The 22,889-nt window shown below is 37.1% G+C and overlaps 1 protein-coding gene across 2 annotated transcripts in view; it reads right to left on the reverse strand.

Moving 5' to 3' along the window:
• JMY (junction mediating and regulatory protein, p53 cofactor) overlaps positions 1-22,889 on the reverse strand; it is a 74,128-nt gene that overhangs the window by 19,590 nt on the left and 31,649 nt on the right. For both annotated transcript variants that reach the window (XM_060009248.1, XM_060009247.1), the window contains exons 3-7: positions 13,216-13,366; positions 9,254-9,423; positions 6,237-6,402; positions 5,564-5,751; positions 3,159-3,245 (exon numbers count right to left, since the gene is read on the reverse strand). In XM_060009248.1, coding sequence (XP_059865231.1) covers positions 3,159-3,245; positions 5,564-5,751; positions 6,237-6,402; positions 9,254-9,423; positions 13,216-13,366 — 762 coding nt within the window. The remainder of the gene's footprint in view (positions 1-3,158; positions 3,246-5,563; positions 5,752-6,236; positions 6,403-9,253; positions 9,424-13,215; positions 13,367-22,889) is intronic.

Consider the following 22,889-nt stretch of genomic DNA (forward strand, 5'->3'; position numbering starts at 1 on the left):
CTACAAACAAGATGAAAAGACAACCCTCAGAATGGGAGAAAATATTTGCAAACAAATCAACGGACAAAGGATTAATCTTCAAAATATACAAGTAGTTCATGCAGCTCAATATTAAAAAAACAAACCCAATCAAAAAATGGGCAGGGCTTCCCTGGTGGCGCAGTGATTGAGAGTCCACCTGCCGATGCAGGAGACATGGGTTCATGCCCCGGTCCGTGAGGATCCCACATGCCGCGGAGCGGCTGGGCCCGTGAGCCATGGCCGCTGAGCCTGCGTGTCCAGAGCCTGTGCTCTGCAACAGGAGAGGCCACAACAGTGAGAGGCCCGCGTACCGCCAAAAAAAAAAGGGGGGGGGGGGAGCAGAAGACCTAAACAGACATCTCTCCAAAGAAGACATACAGATGGCCAAGACGCACATGAAAAGCTGCTCAACATCACTAATTATTAAAGAAATGCAAATCAAAACTACAATGAGGTATCACCTCACACCAGTTAGAATGGGCATCATCAGAAAATCTACAAACAACAAATGCTGGAGAGGGTGTGGAGAAAAGGAAACCCTCTTACACTGCTGGTGGGAATGTAAATGGATACAGCCACTATGGAGAACAGTATGGAGGTTCCTTAAGAAACTAAAAATAGAATTACCATATGACCCAGCATATACTGGGCATATACCCAGAGAAAACCATAATTCAAAAAAGCACATGCACCCCAATATTCATTGCAGCACTATTTACAACAGCCAGGTCATGGAAGCAGCCTAAATGCCCATCGACAGATGAATGGATAAAGAAGTTGTGGTACATATATACAATGGAATATTACTCAGCCATTAAAAAGAAACGCAATTGAGTTATTTGTGGTGAGGTGGATGGACCTAGAGTCTGTCATACAGAGTGAAGTAAGTCAGAAAGAGAAAAACAAATACTATATGCTAACACATATAGAAGGAATCTAAGAAAAAAAAAATGCATGAAGAACCTAGGGGTGAGACACCAATAAAGACACAGACCTACTAGAACATGGAGTTGAGGACATGGGGAGGGGGAAGGGTAAGCTGGGACGAAGTGAGAGAGTGGCATGGACATATATACACTACCAAACGTAAAATAGATAGCTAGTGGGAAGCAGCCTCATAGCACAGGGAGGTCAGCTAGGTGGTTTGTGACCACCTAGAGGGGTGGGATAGGGAGGGTGGGAGGGAGGGAGATGCAAGAGGGAAGAGATATGGGAACATATGTATATGTATAACTGATTCACTTTGTTATAAAGCAGAAACTAACACACCATTGTAAAGCAATTATACTCCAATAAAGATGTTAAAAAAAAAAAGAAGTTGTGGTATATATATACAAGGAACTATTAGCCATAAAAAAGAACGAAATTGGGTCATTTGTAGAGATGCCGATGTACCTAGAGACTGTCATACAGAGTGGTAAGTCAGAAAGAGAAAAACAAATATCGTATATTAACGCATATATGTGGAATCTAGAAAAATGGTACAGATGAACCAGTTTGCAAGGCAAAAACAGAGACATAGGTGTAAAGAACAAACGTATGGACACCAAGCGAGGAAAGCGGCACGTGGGGGGGATGAATTGGGAGATTGGGATTGACATATATACACGAATATGTATAAAACAGATGACTTGTAAGAACCTGCTGTATAAAAAAAATAATATTAAAACAAAAAAAAAAACACTGCTCTTTGAGATAATGCCAAAGAATGAAAAGGCAAGCCACAGATTAGGAGCAAGTATTTGCAACAGATATATCTGAAAGGGGCTATTATCCACAATAAGAAAATAAATAACCTTATTAAAAATGAACAAAATATCTAACACTTACTAAAGAAGAGGTACAGCCGGTAGATAAGCCTTGTGAGAACATGCCCAACATCCTACACCATCAGGGAACTGCAAACTAAAACAACTATGAGGTACCACTACACACTTATTAGAATGGCTAAATTCCAAAACACTGACAACATTAAATGGAGGATGTGGAGCACACGGAACTCTAAATTCATTGCTAGTGAGAACATAAAATGGTGCAGCCACTTTGGAAGACAGTTTGGCAGTTTCCTACAAGGTAAGCACACTCTTCCCATAAGATCCAGCAATCACGCTCTTTGCTATTTTACCCAAAAGAGCTGAAAACTTAACGTGCACACAAAAACCTTCCCATATTATCAGCTTTATTCTTAAGTGTCAAAACTTGGAAGCAAGATGTCTTCACCAGGTGAATGGACAAATAAACTGTGGTATATCCAGACAATGGAATATTGTTCAGTGCTAAGAAATAATCTACCATGCCATGCAAATACAAAGAGGAACCTTAAGTGCAAATTACAAGTTACATAAACCAATATGAAACAGCAACATATAGGGTTCCAATTAAATGTTAGGGGGAAAGGCAAAACAAAAGATCAGTGGTTGCCATGAGTTTGTGGAGAGAGGGGTATGAAAAGGTGGAGCACAGGGAATCTTTAGGGCAGTGAAAATATTCTGTATGATACTATAATGGTGGATTCATATCATTATATATTTAGCAAAAACAATAGAATGTACAGAACAAAGGATGAACTGTGGACTTTGGGTGGTAATGATGTGCCAATGTTGGTTCAGACTGTAACAAATATACCACTCTTGTGCGGTACTGCACTGGTAGAGGAAGCTGTGCTATAAGGAAGGATATACACAACTGGGCCTCTGAACCTGTGGGTTCCACATCCTTGGGTTCAAACAACCTCGGATTGAAAATACTCAGGGGGCAAAAAAACCACAGAAGGTTCCAAAAAGCAAAACTCGAAGAATTTGCCTACTGGCAACTACTTACATAGCATTTACATTATATAAGGTATTACATGTAATCTAGAGATGAAGAATACAGGAGGATGTGCACAAGTTACATGCAAGTACTAGGCTATTTTATATAAGGGACTGGAGCATCCACAGATTTTGGTGGGGAGGTTGGAGGAGTTGGAAGGGCAGGTGTCCTGGAACCAATTTCCCCATGGACACTGAGGAATGGCTGAACAGTGACTTAATGCTAACATCTAGCTATAACATTTTCTTATTCTCTACAGATTTTATTCACTTTGAGATATGTAAAATTCGAAGTTTTATTCTAAGTCTTTCAGAGTGCAAACTTACTAGTTGTACTGTGTGGTGGGTTCTATATTCATCTTCACTCCGAAGGCGCTGTTGGAATTTTTCATTGTGTTTTGCAATACAAATTTCCTATAAATACATGAAATGTGTTTTAATATAAGTGAAACTTGAAAGACTCAAAATCTAATTCAATTTGATAAATTAAATTTTAATCTTAACATATACCTACACAGCAAAATATCAATCAAGTAAGCTACCTCTGGTTTTTCATCCGGAATATCGAAGCAGCATAAGCCAAATAATTAGGATCTTAAAAGATTCTTTTACATCTGTAGAATTCCTGATTTTTCCTTTTGGAAGGGAAGGAATGGGGCATGGTAGAGCGGAAGGGGGGTGTACCTAGATAGTCTCAAAAGTCTCTTTCAAATCTGAAGACTGTGGCCAGAAGATTCTAAGTATTATTGTACTCTTTAAACTAGTCTGAGCAAAAAAAGGACACATAACTCTTGACTTAAACTCTGTTTCTTAAGTGCTTTCTGATGAATTAAAGAACATGATTTTGCCCGGATTGGTTTAAACAATATCACGAAATCTGAATCTTCTGATCATAGACTTCAGAGCTAAAAAGAGACCTTAAAGACTAGAAAGTACAATAATCGTATGCTACAGATTTACATGAAAATAATATTAAGAGACATGTGCTCTTTACACATACCCTATCATCTGGCAACTTCCTAGTGGCACCATGCTAAGTCTTCATTTTCTCTGGGTCCTTCTGGAGAAGTCCTCCAGATAAACAGTTTCTAACACTCTCAAAGCTATACCAAAAGATTACTCTTATAACCTCGGTAAGTCATACATGAATAACCTTTCAGGCCAGGAAGCTGTATTTTAAAGCAGCTCTTTTATCTCCTTCCTATCTTTACCCACACTGTGTTGACTCTACTGCCTAACAAGTATTGATCACAGATCGAACCTGTCCAAGGCAGTCTCCAAGGGGGAGAAGTGGCATGATATAGTGATATAATGGCTCAGGCTTCCAAGTCACACAGACCTAGGATAGTATCCTGCTTTGACCCATACTAGCTGCTTTTCCTTAGGTAATTTATTTAATGACTGGAAGCCTTAGTTCCTCTGGTTATAAAATGAGGATACAAGTCTACAATTCCTTATCAAGAACAGAACTCAGATGTGTTTCAAAATTAATTTTTTTTTTAATTTTAGAAAGGTGATATGTTGCATACACCATCTATTGCCTAGTAACTCCAGCAGGATCTGACACAACACCCCATAATAAGTATTACTGATGTTTTTGCAGTGAAAACAGATGAATAGTCAAAGTAAGTAGGACAAAGAAATGTTCAGGTCTGGGTTTGCCACCAAATCAAGTATCAGAATGCTTTTTGGCTACTGGGAGAATAAAAGAAGACAACATACATGAAGAACAATGTTATTTCTATTATTCTTCCTGAAAAGTTTAATCACAAAGCATAGACCTCAAGTCCTCATGGCATAGCCAGAGACCGTCTTTGTTCTTTCAAGAGGAGAAGCAGGGCATGATTTACTTATAGCCAGAGAACTACCCCTGGGTATGAAATTCTATTGTGGGTGCCAGGTTAACCATGGAGCCTGTGACCCTGGGGATGCTGACATGCAGACCACAAGGAACGTAGGGTGCTGTTACAAAGAGAGTCATTCTGATCTTTGGTAAAGTATGATTGATCGTTCTTCTCAGAACAGTGTTTCCAAGTTCCTCTCTTTCCAGCCTTCTTTTGTCATTCCTCCTTCCCTCTGCAGTTCTGTCACCTAAGCCGTTGGATTTGGGGGTCTGGGGGCAGGGAAAGGGGAGGACAGGGGGTAAGACCATTCAGAGACCCTTGGCTGTGTGCTGTGATAGGTCACAGCAGATCAGAGGCTGTGGTGTAAATGGGCAGAATCTACAGGGCTGAGTTTCCCTACCTCAGATTTAGTTTACTATAAGAATGAAGAGTGAAGAATATAGATTAAATTGGTACACACTTTTATATATAAATAAAAATTTCCTTGAAGACTGAGGTCAGAACCAGTCAACTTAATTGTAGAGCATCCCTGGCCTCCTTAAAATAAAAAGGAGCCGGGAATTGCATTACATGGAATCCTGTAGTCATGATCAGAGTCACCTTTGGGTGGCTGAGGCAAACAGCATATCATCACTGGCTGTTCTAATGTGTTTAAGAGGATAATGCTCAGACAACCATATAATGTCAATACAATGGCCCAAGTATTGAGAAGATATAACTCTTACTCAGTTTTAAAAGGTATGTGTATTAGTGACAAATTGCGTTAGAATTATTGGATATGGGTCAAAGATTAAGTAATGGAAAAATAAATAAATAAAAGATTACTTAATGGAATAAAAGCAAGATGTAAAATTAAGGTTATATTCAATTAATATGTAACTATTATACCTTTTTATTTCTGAGGTATGCTTTCTTGGCTGAAACCCGTCCACGTCTTGCCTCCAGCTGGCGTGCTTTCTGCTGAAGTTTCTGTAGCTCTTCTCTCTGTAAATGCACAGACACTGCCATCTCTTCCTTCTCCAGCATGGCCTCCATGCTTTCATAAGTGTCATAGTATACCACTTCATCTCTCTTTTCTGTTACAAAACAGCAACAAGGGGTAGTGGTTAAGAGCATGGGCTATGGAGCCAGACAGAACAGGGCTCTGATCCACTCACTGATTCTATAACCTCAGGCAAAGCCATTACCCCTTTGTAAAATACGGATTAGGAAATATACCTCTTTGGGGGAATGTGTGTGCCAGTGTCTGGCACATAGTTAAGTGCTCAATATAAAATGCCAAGAACCTTGTTTCCCAAATAAAAAATCTGAGAATACAGATTCTGGCTGAAGCAACAAAGCAAGTTACTTACAAAGTAAGTAGGAAGGAATAACATAGTTGCACTGCTACATCTACTAAATCACTTGTTTGACTTTACATTAAGTTTTCTTAACCTCAACAGAAGAAATAAAACTGGTGTCCATGTACATTTTCCCTATGTATGCAAACAAATACATGGGGAAATTCCACCATTCATTCAAATGTCTTTTTGTGGACTTATGTATTAGACACACATCATACCCGATATAAGTCTTTTGATGCTTTCCAGTTGTGCTGTCAACAGTAACTCTTCACACTTTAAGATTTCAAACTGCACTTCATACAACTGAAGTTGCAGATCATAATAATCAGCTTCTAATTGATCCAACTGAGCGATGGCTTCTGTACCGCCCTGCAAACTCTGCATCTGCATTGAAAATAAAAATAAGGACATATCTAGTTTGAGGGAACAAGAAATTAAGCTATGATTAGAAATGAATACTAACTAATCAGACAGGATAAATCCATGAAGCAACTGAACACCAGCAGACAATGTGGGATCAGAGGCTCGTGTACAGATAATTTAAGAACCTACTAAATTTGTGTATAAAGCTGTGTGAACATGTATATTTTTCTCTGAGTACAGTGTTCCTAGCTTTCAAATTCATAAAGGGACAAGAGTCTGTGACTTAAAAGAGGTGAGAATGACGATAATCAAGACTCGGTTAAAAAGGAATAGTACTTACTCCTAAGTGTGGTTAAAAAATTCTTAAGTCAAATGTAATTTTGCTTGCCTGGGTGATATTTAATGTTTCAGTGTTACTTTAGAAACTGTTTGATGTTTAGCATTATACCATGGCAAATACCACTGTCACATCAGGAAGACGTTTTTGTTTTTAAAATAACCTAAGGAGATGTGACATATCAACATTTTTTTTAAAGAACAAAAGTCTCCCCATAATTTAAACCACAGAGTTGTACTGTACTATAAAGCAAGGGATTTGTTTGGGATGGGCTTAATAAATCACATTTGGTCTGTTTCTCCTGAGTCATGTGGTCATGTTAAATTAATGCTAATAAAACTAGTGCAGCCATCATCACAGATATGTATAAAAAGCACAATGCATATATTGTATCATTCAACAGGCATAAACCTGGCAAGAATGACTAACTGACAGCTTTACCAAATCCTCTGAAGAATTCAAACACAATCGAGAACATTCAAAAACAGACTATTAAGGTACTATTAAGGATAACCCCAGGGAAAATGACCCCACAGATAAACATGCCAGACTCCCTGGCCCATTTCAGCCTCACCCTTCCCCTACCATAGGAGACCAATTCCAGTAAGAAATGTTCTTGCAATAGCACATAGTTATAAATCTTACCTCAGCAGCTCTTTTGGGCACCCTATATTGTCATTACAATTCATCCTGGTTAGAATAAAGCTAGTCAATCTGATGAAGACAGTGGCACTCTATTTCAGTCAATAAAATGCTAGCATATCAAGTTTTAAAGTTCAAGACCTTAAGAAAATTCCAGATACCTAGTAACATAAAGGAGAAAGCTAACTAGAAAAGAAGATTAGAGTGGAAATGCCTCAGGTGAAGGAGAGATGGAGCTGAAATCTGTGAAGAGATTCTGAATAGTGTGGAAAAGTTCAGAACAAGTTCTAATTTTTCCTTTAACAACAGTAGCAAATCAGAAAATGTAAGGGAAAAATAAATCCATTAACAAATCTAAATCCATAATTTAAAATCCATTAACAAAAAGATTTTTCTAGATCGTACCCTTAAAATATTACAGATCACCTCATACACTATTTTCTAAACAAGAGTTAGACATGCATATGCACATTCATAGAATATATTTTACATAAAGCTGTATGAATAAAAGCAGTGATGACATTTTGTTCTTCTCTAGAGAATATACAACTTTCACACATACATACTCAATGTATTTAGAAGCCAATGTGGTCAAGCCACAGAATGGGAACAAATATTTGCAAATCATATATTTGATAAGACTTGTATCTGGAATATGTAAAGAACACTTTCAATTCAGTGATTTAGAAAACCCAATTTTAGGGAGTTTCCCGGCAGTCCGGTGGATCCCGCAAGCCTAGCAGCACAGCTCCCACACACACAAAAAAATTTTTAATGGGCAAATGACCTGAACAGACACTTCTCCAAAGAAAATATATAAGTGGCCAATAAGCACATGGAAAGATAATGGACATAAATGCCATCAGAGAAAGGCAAATCAAAGCCACGAGATACCACTTCACACCCACCAGGATGGCTATTATTTTATATATATTATATATATATATATATATATATATATAAAATATATATAAAAGACTGTTTAGTGTAACGTAAAGAAAGATGTGGAGAAATTCTATCCTTTGTACACTGCTGGTGGGAATGTAAATGGTACAGCTGCTTTGGAAAACAGTCTGATAGTTCCTCAATAGGTTAAATAGCATTTCATGCCAAGATAAATGAAAACCTTGCGCATGGATGTTCACAGCAGCTTTATTCGTAAAGCTCCAAAAGTAGAAAGAACCCCAAAGTTCATCAACTGATGAATGCACAAAACGTGGTGTATCATTCGGCCAAAAAAAGTAAATTAAGTAATGATGCATGCTACAATATGGATGCACCTTGAAAACATTACACTCTGTGGGGGAAAAAGCATTAAAAAAGTTACATCTTTTATGATTCCATTTATATGAAATGTCGAGAACAGCAAATCTATAGAGACAGAAAATAGTTGCCTAGGTGTGGGGAGGACCGAAGGGGAGATAGGAAATGAGTGCTCCTTTTTCTTTTAACAGTTGCTGCCTACAGTCATGCTGGCATGCTGTGAAAATGCCGTAACTCTAACTCTTCTATCAGAGGCCCCATTGTGAAAGTTATCATCATCTCATGGAGGTACTGCAAAATTAACAACTTTCTGTAGAGTCAGAAAAATTTAAGTCTTATACCAAAAAAAAGTCAAATAGCACATCTTATTAAAAAAATTTTTTAAATATATTTTTCTCACGGCTTTTATTACCTCTTCTTTATTTTAATTTTCCCGGTACACGGGCCTCTCACTGTGTGGCCTCTCCCGCTGCGGAGCACAGGCTCCGGACGCGCAGGCTCAGCGGCCATGGCTCACGGGCCCAGCCGCTCCGCGGAATGTGGGATCCTCCCGGACCGGGGCACGAACCCGTGTCCCCTGCATCGGCAGGCGGACTCCCAACCACTGCGCCACCAAGGAAGCCCTGTTACCTCTTCTTTTAGTGCATGTTTCCTCTGTTCCAAACAGATCTCTTTAGCTCTCATCATCTGCAGAGTCTCCTTAGAAACTGCATACTGGAGTTTTTCCATACGTTCAGCAGCTGCTGCCCATGATGCTTTACCAAATTTCTTCTGATCTGCTCGCATTCGATCATATACAGCTATTGATAATTTTTAAAAAGACATTGAGACATTAAGACATGAAACAACTTGATACTAAAGAATTGAAAGTCTTAGATTCCACTGATCACACACTCAAAGATAAACAAACAAATGCTACCCTCATAATAAACTACCTATAACAGCTCTAAAATATAATTCAACAGTATGTTAGATTCTCTCTAATGTCTCCAATAAGAATTTTAAATAGTCATTCTCAGAAATAACTTTCTGAAGATGAAACTGAGTTTTCAGGTTAATTTTAAAACTTACTTAAAAAAATACTCTTTTCACATCGTCCAGTGTTATTAAATTTCTAAGTTTCTATAAAACTTTATTCTGTCACGGTTTTTCCTAGGTATGTTAGTTGAAATCAGAACCATAACCATTAAAGGGTATTTAAAAATTATTTAAATTCATGTACTTTTGAGTTCTCCAAACGTATTTTAATGATAATGGTAGGATGAAATAAATCCTAGACATTAGCATGGAGCTGATTCTGCTAAGGTTAGTGCTGGAGCAAAATCAGTTAGCGCTGGGCTTAACTAACTAAGCCCCAAAGAAGACACCCAACTTCTCCTTGCCACCACACAGAAAAAGTAAGAACTTTTTAGTTTGCCACAATAGAGGCCTCATTCAAGAAACATTTCTTGACAATCAAACACCTAGTATCTTCCAGTTAAAGAAGTTTATCACTGATAATAGCATGGTGCTGGCTCATCTTGGGTCCTTATACAAATGAACCCAACCATCCTATGATCCTTATGCCTAATAGGTCAGACATGCTTTAACTATCATAAAAGAGTCAGGCAATGTGATTACACAGTACCTAATGTAGTCTTTAGATTAGTGTACATTCTCTAGTAGTTTCTTTAATACGTTCAGAGGTGATTAATACTTTTGTAATGCTACTATATCATAACCCTCTTTGCAAGAAGTATCTCAGTAACATTTGCCTCAATTTTTTGACAATAATATGAGTACATACTTGAAAATTAAAACTGTACAGAGAGGCTGATAGTGGAAAAGAGCAGTTTCTCATGCTCAGCTCTCCCCCCACCCTTAATCCCAATGACTAAATGCAACCAACTTGGAACCTGCTCCTGGGTAGTTACCTCCATTCAAGAACGTTACCATTTCTTGATTTAGTCTTAAAAATCTGTTGAGTTCTTATGACAAATGAGCAATCTATTTACTCAGAATCTCCTCTCAATATAGTTCTTTTGGTTTCTCTGGTTTTTCTTTGGCCTTTAAATGCTAACATATTTGAATATTGATCTGATCCTTTATTTTAGGGTTTCTAACAAATAATAACTACTTCTGTTGCTTACATAGCAAAATGATTCTGCCATCTTAAATCTCTAGCTTTTAAAAATGTATGATAATATTTATGCAACCATAAGATCAATACAGTAGTGCACTGAAGGGGAAAAAATAACAGCAGGGGGTTTGGAGTTAGACAGTTTGGAGTTAAATTCTCACTTCTACCCATCAACATGTAACTTTCAGAAGAAACTTAACTGTTCTTGGGCTAAATTCCCTTGAATAATAAACATAAGGAAATACAGTACCTCCTCGGAAGACTTGTGGAAATTAAATGAGAGAATAACAGATATTTAAATGTTTCTCTCACTTCACATGGCAATATTAATCAAATACATGGTCTGTTTTGCTTCTTCTCTCCCCCATGCACACGTGACCACAATCACTCATATTTATACGACGTTGTGTTAATTTCAAAGTGCTTTTTCCAAGTGTTCTATTTATCTGCCCAGCAATCCTATAGAATAGGCATGGTATGCATTATCAACACCTTCACCATAGATATGTGAAACTTGGTGACTTAAGACCAAGGTTACACACCTATAAAAGGAGAGTTATATGAGTACCCAAGTTGCTTAAATACCTAGTCTGCTGCTTCTATCATTTTTACCTGAACTTGTAATCACAGCATATAGTCAAACATTCTGCATAAACAAAAATAGTCTGGAGCCTTATCTCTTGCTTCCCACTTAAGGACTGTGTCTGTGGAGCAGTTCCCTGTCCTAATTCAGTCTCAGGTTGTTACCTACCACAAGAGCTAGTCAATACTTTGTCTTCCAACATCTTTAGATAGAATGTATTCTTCTGCCTAATTGCTGCTTACTTCACCTGGAGTTATTTTCCAACAGCTCAGGAATATGAAGATAATGTAGTAAAGTATGAATACAGAATGCTTGGAATACCCCTAGAACAATATTGGAACACCTCTAAAATAGATTCTTGGGCTTCCCTAGTGGCCCAGTGGTTGAGAGTCCGCCTGCCGATGCAGGGGACACAGGTTCGTGCCCCAGTCTGGGAAGATCCCACATGCCGCGGAGTGGCTGGGCCCATGAGCCACGGCCACTGAGCCTGCGCGTCCGGAGCCCGTGCTCCGCAACGGGAGAGGCCACAACAGTGAGAGCCCCGCGTACCACAAAAAAACAAAAAAAACAAAAAAAAACAAAAAAACCCCAGATTCTTCTCTCCCTCTGCTGGCAAGAATAAAGATTCTTGCTAAGATGACTGATAACATTAACAGGATAACACCATGTAATAGCACCCTATGGTGATCATTATATGTAAAAAAGCTCTGAAGGCAACAGTCCTGGTGTTTACAAGGAATCATGTTAAATTTGTTTAAAAAACCTTAATGTTCTAACATACATATACCTGTCAGAAAAGGGCCCATTTAAGATGTTTTTAAAAGTTAAGCAGTAAAATTGGGCTACACCTGGCTTTGCATAAGGAAGGAAATAAAGGCCTATTTTACTCCTCTTCTAATATATAGAGAATACAAGGAGATCTTATATAGATCAATAGGGGGAAAACAGCCCAATAGAAAAATAGGCAGAAGACAGTAACTGGGAAAAAAGGAAGGATATGCAAATACCAATTATTACATGAAAACAAAAAAGATGAACACTCAGTAGTAAGCAAAGAAATGCAAATTTTAAAAACATGGTACTACTTTTCATCCATTAAACTGTTTTTTTTTAAGTGACAATGCCAGATGATGCTGAGGAATCAAGGAAAGTATTCTCATTCAGCACAATGGCTTCGAGTGAAACTTTTAAGGAAACGTGGATTTGCTGAAAGAATAACCTGAATAACGACTTTAATGCCAGGTATACAAATAGAGAGATTATTAAAATAATGAATAATTTAAACTGCTTCTCAGGGAGTGGTGGAACGATTTCTGTGGCCTCCTATGGAAGGGAGTTGGAAGGAATGGACCTTGCCAGACAGACCTTGCCAGATGTATCTCTTCATTTGGCTTGATTTGTATCTTTTATAAATTGTAATGGTAAGTATGTGTTTTCCTGAGTTCTGCGAGTGAATTTTTGAACCTAAAAGGGCTGTAGGAACCCCAAATTTGTGGCCAGTTGGTTAGACGTACAGATGGCCTAAGGACACCCCAAATTTGCAAGTAGTGTCTGAAGGGCAGGGAGTCTTGCTGGTGACTGGGACTTTAAGCTATGACATCTGTAACTGTGAACGATTATTGTCAGAATTGAATTATGCTATACTAATACCCATCACTTTTAATTTTTTTAAAGGTGGGCTATATGTAAACACATATGCCTAGAAAAGACTGAAAGGATGTACCTTAACTTGTTAATAGTGGTCTTCTTTAACTGCTAGGATTATGAGTGGTCTTTAATTCTTTTCTATATAACTATTTTGAACATAAAATACTTAAACCACTCATTTTTGAAAATACCTCCATCCATTTTGAAAATACCTAGCAAAAATAATTCTACTGGGAAACTCACCTTTTTGAGCTTTAGCTGTTATTTCAAAATATTTGACAGTAAGATCTTGAATGGACAGCACAGCCATATGAGCTTTCCGCTGCCAGTCAGCATCTTCTTTTTGTAGACTTTCAATTCTTCGGGGACCCAGGTAATCATTCTCTATAGAAATCTGTAGAGAGAAAAAAGAAAAATGGAAAAATCATTTCTTTCTCTCTTTTAACATTTACTGAACGTTTATATATCAGGCATTGTGCTTGGTACTAAAAGAAAGAATACTTGTTTTTCCCTGCTCTGCAGTAGAAGCTATCAATTTACAAAACAATTAAATTAACAATAATGTTGAAGACAGTTGATGCAGAAATTGTTCCCCCTTCCTCCTCTATCTTCTTCTTCATCCTTCCCTCTTCTATATATAAAGGACATATAACAAAATGTTTAAGACTGATGATTTTCAAGTGCTGGGATGAGAAATTTATTTCCTCCTTTACGATAATTGTATTTTCAGTTTAAGAATTATCTGTGCCAATAAAATGCTTATTTAATCATTGACATAAATAAATAAAATAAGATTGACAATACATAAAAATCAGCCTATCTGCCTACTGAAGGACTCTGGATATAAGTAACAGAAAAACTGGCTATGTATTATTTATAAGAGTCACAACTAAAACAAAAGGACAAAGGAAAGTTGAAAATCAAATGATGGACAGAGGTATGCCAAGTGAATGTCACAGAAGTAACAATATCAATATTAAAATATAGAAAAGCGCTAAACCAGTATGTTAATATGGAAGAAAGTTACAGTCCAGGAAGAACAGCAATAGACCCTCTGTACTGCTTTACCACATACTGAGAAAGAAACTTAAAACTTAAACAATAACACCATATTAGGATGATGGGGAAAAAATATTATAGAGAAAAATGTGCCACCCCCGGCACACTTAAAAAAAAATTGATCAAGTAAGTTATCATACACCACTAAAAAATTATAATGAATTTCAAAAGTAGAAATAATGCAGGTCATAGTCTCTAAACAGTACAATAAACAGAAATCAAAGGAACAGTCTAAAACAGTGATTGAGTCTTGAAGCAACAATATACTGCTACTTAAGCAAATGAAGTCTTCCAGAAAGAGGGAAAAACGTATGAGCACTCATTGTAGTGCTCAGCACACACAGAACAATTAATTAGCAATGTTAAGGCGACAGTGGCAAGGTAGAGGACGAGGTCAAGAATGATCCTAGGGTTACTGGGAAAAAATATGTACATGGAATTGCCAAGGATTTCATTTTGCATACTACGTTTAACTTTGCAAGTCATGTCCAGAGATATAAGCTTGGGTACCCTTGACACACTAGAAGACATTTAAAGCAACGAGAGTGAATGAGTTCATGTAAGGAATTGTAATCATATAAGTAGCAAGATTCAATGGAGGAGAAATCAACACTATCAAACACTGCTTAGGGATCAAGTAGATACACAACCAGTACCCATGGACCTAACAGCATGAACTTGGCGACAACAGTTCTGGAGTACAGGCAAATTCCTTTTGCCTATTAATTCCCACCATATCTTCAGACCTCAGTTCAATTACTGGTTCATGGATGTCATCCCTGACTCATCATTATAGGCAGTATAAGCTCTTCAATCTAAATAATAGCCTTCGTTCTTAAGTCTTATCACAATCATACTTTATATTATTTTATATCACCTCCTTTCTGCTCTGAATGTTCCATGAGGGCAGAGAATGCACAAGTGGTTTTTATCTCTGCTTGCTTGCTTTTCACTTGCACACTGCTGGGCATGAACTAGGTAATCTACAATATTTCCTGAATGAGTGAATAAAAATTCACTTCCATACATGTTTTTAATGAGGAGAGAAATGCAGACACATGTATAATACTCTTGAGAAATTTGTGTGAATGAATAGAGAGGAAAAGGGTGGAGAAGAGGATAAGGCTTAAGGGTAGGCACTCTTGCTTTATTTTAATGGGAGATCACAGAGCAGGTTGAGAGGGAGAACCTGTCTTCCCCTGTGAAAAAAGAACCCAGTTATGAAAAGAATATGAACAAGAATTATGCATATGTATAACTGAATCACTTTGCTGTACAACTGAAAGTAACAGAACATTGTAAATCAACTATACTCCAAAATAATATAAAAATTAAAAAAAGAAAGAATCCAGTTAAAAATAAATTGGTAGAGGAGACGGGAGAAGACACAAGATAGCTGTTTTTAGATGGTAGGGTGACAAACCATTTATTGTAGGAAGAGGGTTAGTGAAGTCATGGTGAAACAGGCACACATAATATACTGCTGGTGGAACTATAAATTGATTAAAACCTTTTCTGGAAAGTATTTTATGATACCATAGTCTTTGAACACATTTAGCTGTTTAGATCAGGACAAACTTTACTGAGGCCCATAAATTGCAGAGGGCTTTGAAGGAGGGGTAGGATTTTGACAGTTACATGGGGAGCATATGGGAAAAGAGAACCACCCAAAAGGGATGCTGTAGGTAAGAATTAACCTGAACAAAAGCCTTGAGGTAAGTAAGTAAGTTCAATGCATGGTAAAGGACAGAGAGCAGTCCAGCCTAGCTGGAGTTTAGGTAAAACAGATGAAGGTAGTGGGAGATAACACTAGAGAAGTAGGTTAGATCAATGAGGAGGCTGAGGAGTTTGTATTGCATATGACAGGCAACTGGAAACCACTGAGGGCTTCTCAGCAATAGTAAGGGGCATATTTAGACTTCAGTTTACATTTAAGGTTTTAGAAAACTTGTTTTCTGTAATAAAACCATCAAGGTTTTGTGCTTTCATTTGTTGTGATTACCTTTGATTTTTAAAACAAGTTAAAAAGCAAAAGATTAGTGTTCACAAGTATGAAAAGGAAATTTAATAAATTGATATTATGATAAACTTAATAAATTGTAGCAAAAATTTAAATTCTTACTCGGCACGTTATGATGGAAGTCCTTTTCAATGACATGGTTAAACTTCGTATGTTTATTATACCTAAGACCATAAGCTAGGTTAGCTAAGTTTTTTCCCTGACTTTGAAAGTCAAAATGTATTTAGATTCTATCAACTCCGAAGTTCAACCTTCTGCCTTGTGATGCTGGGGTTCAGGCTCTGAAAACCACATTTAGCCTTTGCCAACAGAAAGGGCTGGAGGAGATTTCAGAGTTGAAGGAAAGAGAAGATTTGCTTCTTCCTATCTGTATCACTTGACTTTCCTGTTTGCTGTTCCTGTGATCATCATCCCAGACTCGCTTCTTCATCCCAGCATCTGCAGTACCTTCTTGAAGGAGTTAACAGAATCGAGTTTGCAGTTTTTTAACCTTCACAGAACTGACCTCATTTGTGTGCCCAAGACAAACCAGCACCTGTCCACCAGTGCCCTATCCCCAGAGATCTGGTCCTCTCCACTGAGATCAGACACACCAGCACTAGAAGAGCAATGTCTTCTTTCTCAGAGGTCAGCTCCACAGGACCTATCCTTTAATAATTACCACCTCTTCCCTTTGTAACCCCCGATCCTAGGAGTGGTGGCTGCTTTTGCAATTAACTCTGATATCTTAAGAGTTGCCTTCTTATCTACCTTGTTAACAACTTTATACCTGGTTCTTAAAATTCCCTCTGTTGAAATAACTGATTTGATCTTCTGGTCAGACCAACAGACACAACTGTGGAACAGAAATGTAATAACCAAAACAGGCAGTGCTCAAAATTCAAAAATCTTAACTCAGATCATGAAGATAGAAACCCTTTTCACTTGCATAAACACTGTACAGAAATGAGAAATCTTGCATTATCTTTTTGAAGAGAAAAAATAATATTAAAAATCTGGTGGTAATTTTTGGCGATAACCTGTTCTTTGTTGTTATTTTTACCTTCATTGTACATGTATATTCAAAAATACAGAAAACAAACATGCTATGCTTTTTAAATGCTGGTTTTTTAACTGACTTCTGAAACTCAGTAGCTAATGCTGCAGCCAACTGTTTAAAAACATAATTACAGTTTACTGTACCTAAGACATTAAGCTAGGATACTGAGTTCTCTTCCTAACTTGGCAAATTTGAAGATGTACAGCATTGGTCAGCTGGATCATGTGCTAATAACAATGACACCTCTGTTTTCAATTTTAGGGCTAGAAAGAAAACAGTGTCTGTTTTTAAGATGGAAAAAAATGAGTTAGTTTAGGTAGCTAGGATAGTGAGACTAGTTTATAAACACAAATTTCTTGGCAAGGAATTGCTTATTATAAAGTACATCACTAGCTTGGATACTGGGTTTTATATGAGAAGCTGAAGTGTTACTTCTGTCTATTGCTGAGATTGTAAGTTAAAAAAAATTCCAATTCTTAGGTGAAACAAATGCCAAGATAAACTTGTGAATATACTGATGTAGTAGAAACCTTAATGTGAATTTTCCAGGCCCAGGAGTCATCTGAAGGTGACTCTTGATTAAGAGAATGACATGACTAGACTTGGCATCATCTATTTCATGCATTTTTACATTCAAAGCAAATATTAAGTGTACTATTCCCAGGTAAGAGTGTGAAATGAGGCATTTTTTGAAGGTAAGAGACATCTAAAGACAAGGAAACCAAAGGAAAAAATAGGGGTAAGAGAGAAGTACCTTAATGTATAGTGGTAGCACTATATATTTCATAGTGTACGTGGCAGAGTATATAGTGGTCCAGTGGTGTAAAAATTGCACACTGCACAAAACCAGGGGGTTTGCCAAGCCATGCGTACTGCTGCATATGCCCATCTGTCTGCTGGAATAAGGGTGGAGGTGGGTGACTTTTTCTATTTCACACAAAGACACCTATAGATTTGCCTGGTCCTGGGGAAGGGTGGAGGAAGAAGAGTACATTCAAGTTTCAACTAGAAGACAGCTGAATTGCAAAATGACATGACTGGCTACAAAGGGGAGGGAAAAGCTGAGGGTGTCTTCTAGTTTCTAGCTTATGTACTTTCAGCAAATCATTAGAAATAAGTTGGACAATGTGTCTGAAGTGCTTATAGTTAATCCAGGAAGACTATCAGTAGGTCACCTTGCTAACCCTGACTCGTTAAGACACTGGGCCTAAAAATCTAGAGAGGATCATCTAGTTTATTTATTTTTATTTATTTATTTAAGCTTTTTTTTTTGGTCACGCCACGCAGCTTGCAGGATCTTAGTTCCCCGACTAGGGATTGAACCTGGGCCCCGGCAGTGAAAGTCCTATCCACCGGACCACCAGGGAATCTCCCAAGCATCATGTAGTTTAAATCTCATTTTATGGATGAAAAAACTGGGGCCCAGAGAGAATGTAACTTTGAATTTAGTGTGCTCCATCCCTTAGCTGTTGCAAATTTTATTCGACACGTGGTTCTCAAACTTCATATCAGAATTACCGGGAAGACTTGTTAAAACAAAGATTGCTGAGCTTCTCCCTAGAGTTTCAGCAAAGGAGATCTGAGGTGAGGCCTAAGAATCTGTATTTTTAACAAGGTTCTAGGTGATACTGATGCTCCTCGTCTGGGGGTCACATTTTAAGAACCAGCATATTAGAGTCTGGGAGCTTCCGAAAGAGGTGTGTATTTTAAAGAGGCTAAAGGTCAAATTCCATAGGATGAGATAGCATTCTAGCCCCTGACCATCATTCCTCTCCTACAAATCCTTAGACTGAGGCATATCAAACAATTCACACCCTGTGGTATAACTAAATGAGCAGGCTTTGCAGTCAAACATGTGTTTCAATCCCAGCCATGCCACTTATTGGCCTCCACTCATGGTGCTGGGTTGGTGATTCAGTATGTTTGAATAACTTATTGTGACTAAAAGCCCTAGTATTATGCCTGTTCACTATACCATTCCTGTTTTTATATATCTATCTGGAATATTCTCAATCTCCAATACAGACATATGTACTCACTTCCTACTGAATTCTTATTCTTCAGTGGCGAAGCTTGATCATCCCCCTTTTTCCATATATCTTCAGGCAATGGTGATCACCTCATTTTGTGTCTCTACATAAACTTGTACATACTGCTCATTTTTCTTTTAAAAAATCACCTGAGTTATAATTTACATACAACAAAATGTACCTGTTTTAAGTGTAAATTTTGACAAATATATATACCCGTGATAACAGGCACCATAATCAAGATTTGAAGCACATCAATCTCCCCAAAGGATTCTGTTACACCCGCTTCCTCTCAGTGGACCTCCCTGGCCCCACCCCAGGCAACAGCTGTTTAGGACAATCTTCTAGAATTCCATGTAAATGGAGGCACAGTTTGTCTGGCATCTTTTGCTCAGCACAATTTTTTATAAGCTATTTAATCAGGATTTAATTTACATACACTGTGTTCAAGTAAATCCATCTAAAGTGCTCAATTTGATGAGTTTTGATTGCTGTATACACCCAAGAAACCACCACTACAATCATGATACAAAACATTTCCATCACCTCCAAAACATGTTCGTGCTACTTTGCCATCCATACCTTCTCGTACTGCTTTGCCATCCATACCTTCACACATATACAGGACGGTTTTGTTTATCCATTTTATCCACATTTTGTTTATCCATTCACCTGTCGATGGTTATTTGGGTTGTCCCAGTTTGGGGCTACCGGGAATACAGTTGGCATGAACACTGGTATGTAAGTCTTTTTTGTGAACAGATGTTTTCGTTTCTCTTGTATAAGTAACTAAGAGACAAACAGCTGAGTTGTAAGGTATTGTACAGTTGACCCTTGAACAACATAGATTTGAACTGCATGAGTCCACTTACTGCAGATTTTTTTCCCCATAAATATTACAGTGCTACAAGATCTGCTGTTGGTTGAATCCACGGATGGGGAACGACGATCTGGAAAGCCACTTTGGGACTTAAGCATCTGAAAATTTTGGTACCATTGGCCGGTCCTGGAACCACACCCAAGGGTTTTTCAAAGATCAACCATATATGTTTGTTTAACTTTGAAGAAAGCACCAAACTGTTTTCCAAAGTGGTTGTACGACTTTAAAATTCTGTTAGCAATGTATGAAAATTCCACTTACTCTACATCCTCACTAGCCCTTGGGAGGGCCAGAATTTTTTCATTATACTCACTTCAATGGGTGTGTAACAGTATCTCACTGTGGTACCAATTTGGATTTCCTAGATGAGTATGTTGAGCATCTTCACATGTGATTATTAGCCATTTCTTTTTGTCTTTTTAAATATTTAGCTAATATTGAAAATTTTGGGGTTTTGTCTTACTGAGTTGTACAGTTCCTCTTTCAGATGTATTACAAGTTATTTTCTCTCAGTGTGTGGCCTCCTCATTTTCTTAATCTTTAAAATAGCAAAAGTATTTAATTTTAATTTTAGTGAAGTCCAATTTTATCTTTTTTTTTTTTGCTGAAGTTTTCTGCATCCTATCTAAAAAACCTTTGTCTTTCCTTCTGAAAGACTGTAAAAACTTCCTAGTTTTGTTATAAAAGTTTTATACTATGAGCTTTATGTTTGGGTCTAACACGTATTTCAAATTAATTTTTGTGTATGGTATAAGATAAGGAAGCCTGGACCTCATTATTTCTATATGGGTATCCACTTCTAGCACCATCTGTCAATAAGACTATTCTTTCTCCCCACTGAATTGCCTTGTCACCTTTGTAGAAAACTAACTGACTATATAACCACAGGTTTATTTCTGGATTCTGTTTAGTTCCATTCATTTACACATCTATCCTATACTATCACCACAATGTCTGGATTTCTCTAGCTATTTTATAATTGGCTGGTTAGTTTAAAAAAAAAAACACCCTACTGGAATATTAATTTGAATCTACAGATCAGTTGAGAACTGACATCTAAACATTATTGATTATTGTTAATAGATTATCTTCCAATCTATTAACATGGTCTATCTCCCATTTATTTAGGTATGCTTTAATTTTTCTCATCAAAATCTTATAATTTTTCAGTATATAGTCCTTTCATATATTTTATAAAATTTATCCCTAAACATTTCATGTTCAGAGATGCTAATGTAAAAGGCATTTAAAAATTTTTGATTTCAACTTCATTTCTGGAAGATAGAAAATGCAACTGAATCTTTAATACTGACCTTGTAACTAAACTTACAGATTATTTCCAGTAGCTTTTTTAGATTCTTAATTTTTTTTACATGTGTGATCACATGATCTACAAACAAATAATCTACTTTTTTTCTAATTTATATATGCCTTTTATTTTTTTTTTGCTTTATTGAACTGGCAACAAACTCCAGAGAAATACTGAATAAAAGTTGTGGGAGCAGACAATCTTACCTAGTTACTAATCTTAGTGGGGGAAGAATTCAGTCATTCACCATCATGTATGATGTTAGACAGGCTTTCCACACATACCCTTTATCAGCTCAAAGAAGTTCCCTTCTCTTCCTAGGTTGCTGAGATTTTACCACGGATGGGCAATGAACTTTTTATCAAGTGCATTTCTGCACCCAGACATGTTGATTTTTTTCCTTTATTAATAATATGGTGAGTTACATTGATTAGTTTTTGTAATGTTAAACCAATCTTGCCTTTCTAAGATAAACCCTAATCACAGTATATTATTGAATCCTATTTTTCAATATTATGTTAAGAATTACTGCATCTACATTCATGAGGGACGTTTATCTGTAGTTTTCTTTTTTTCTATAATGTCGTTTGATTTGGATAATGCTGCCCTCAAAAATGAGTTGGGAAGTGTTCCCTCTTTTAAATCCTCCAATGATCCTTTACCTGGCCCTGGAGTTTTCTTTGTGAGAAGGTTTTAAATTATGAATTCAACTTTGTTAATACAGAGCTACCAAATTTTTTCTATTTTTTCTTGACTCTGTTTTGACAATTTGTATTTCTCTAAGAAGTGTGTCCATTTCATCTTAAGTTGTAGAATTTTTTGGCACAAATTTGTTCACGTTCTCTTACTAGCTCATCATCATAGTTGATGGGGCATTTGAGGGGCAATGCAGTAAAATACGATTTTTACCTTTGAAAATGTTAACAGTTTAAGAAATATGTTGTCTGTTCCTCCTCACCTATACTCTGCTTCCCAGGGGAAAAAAATGGAGTAGTAACTGACGCTAGTGGACAATACAGCCTGACAAGAAGGTTCAATCCATTTGCTAATATTAATACTCAATACAAACCATGATATAATATGAAAGCAAAAATTCACATAGATTCTGATAATCAATGTTAAGCTGTATATAGATTATCTCAGCTAAACACTGCAGCTTAGTGTAGAAGTAGATGGGGCCTCCATGTATATCATCCAGTTCATCCCTAGCCTTCCAGTCAAGTTTTCAATGGACAAATATCCATAGTTCATTTTTTTTAAATTGGAGGAAACTGTAGTGTCTAAAAATTCTTAGTTACTAGTTACCATTTTACCCAAAATGCCAAGTTTATGATAAAACTGACTTAACAACCCAATATTTTTCGAAAGTATTAATAAAGGACAGTGTGTCAATTATGTGACAGTCTGTATTGCTCCATATCTTGACTCATTAGTAAAGGGAAAAAGACAGACATGCTTTACCTTGTAATAATTTTTCAAATATTATACTACTCATTCTTGCCCCCAAGCACAAAGTTTTCAGAATAAGTGGCAATTTCCCAGATATAAATTTCGTAAATAATGTTCCAAATTCACGCATT

The sequence above is a fragment of the Delphinus delphis genome, chromosome 3 (genome assembly GCF_949987515.2).
Source record: "Delphinus delphis chromosome 3, mDelDel1.2, whole genome shotgun sequence".
In the NCBI taxonomy this organism is placed as follows: Eukaryota; Metazoa; Chordata; class Mammalia; order Artiodactyla; family Delphinidae; genus Delphinus; species Delphinus delphis.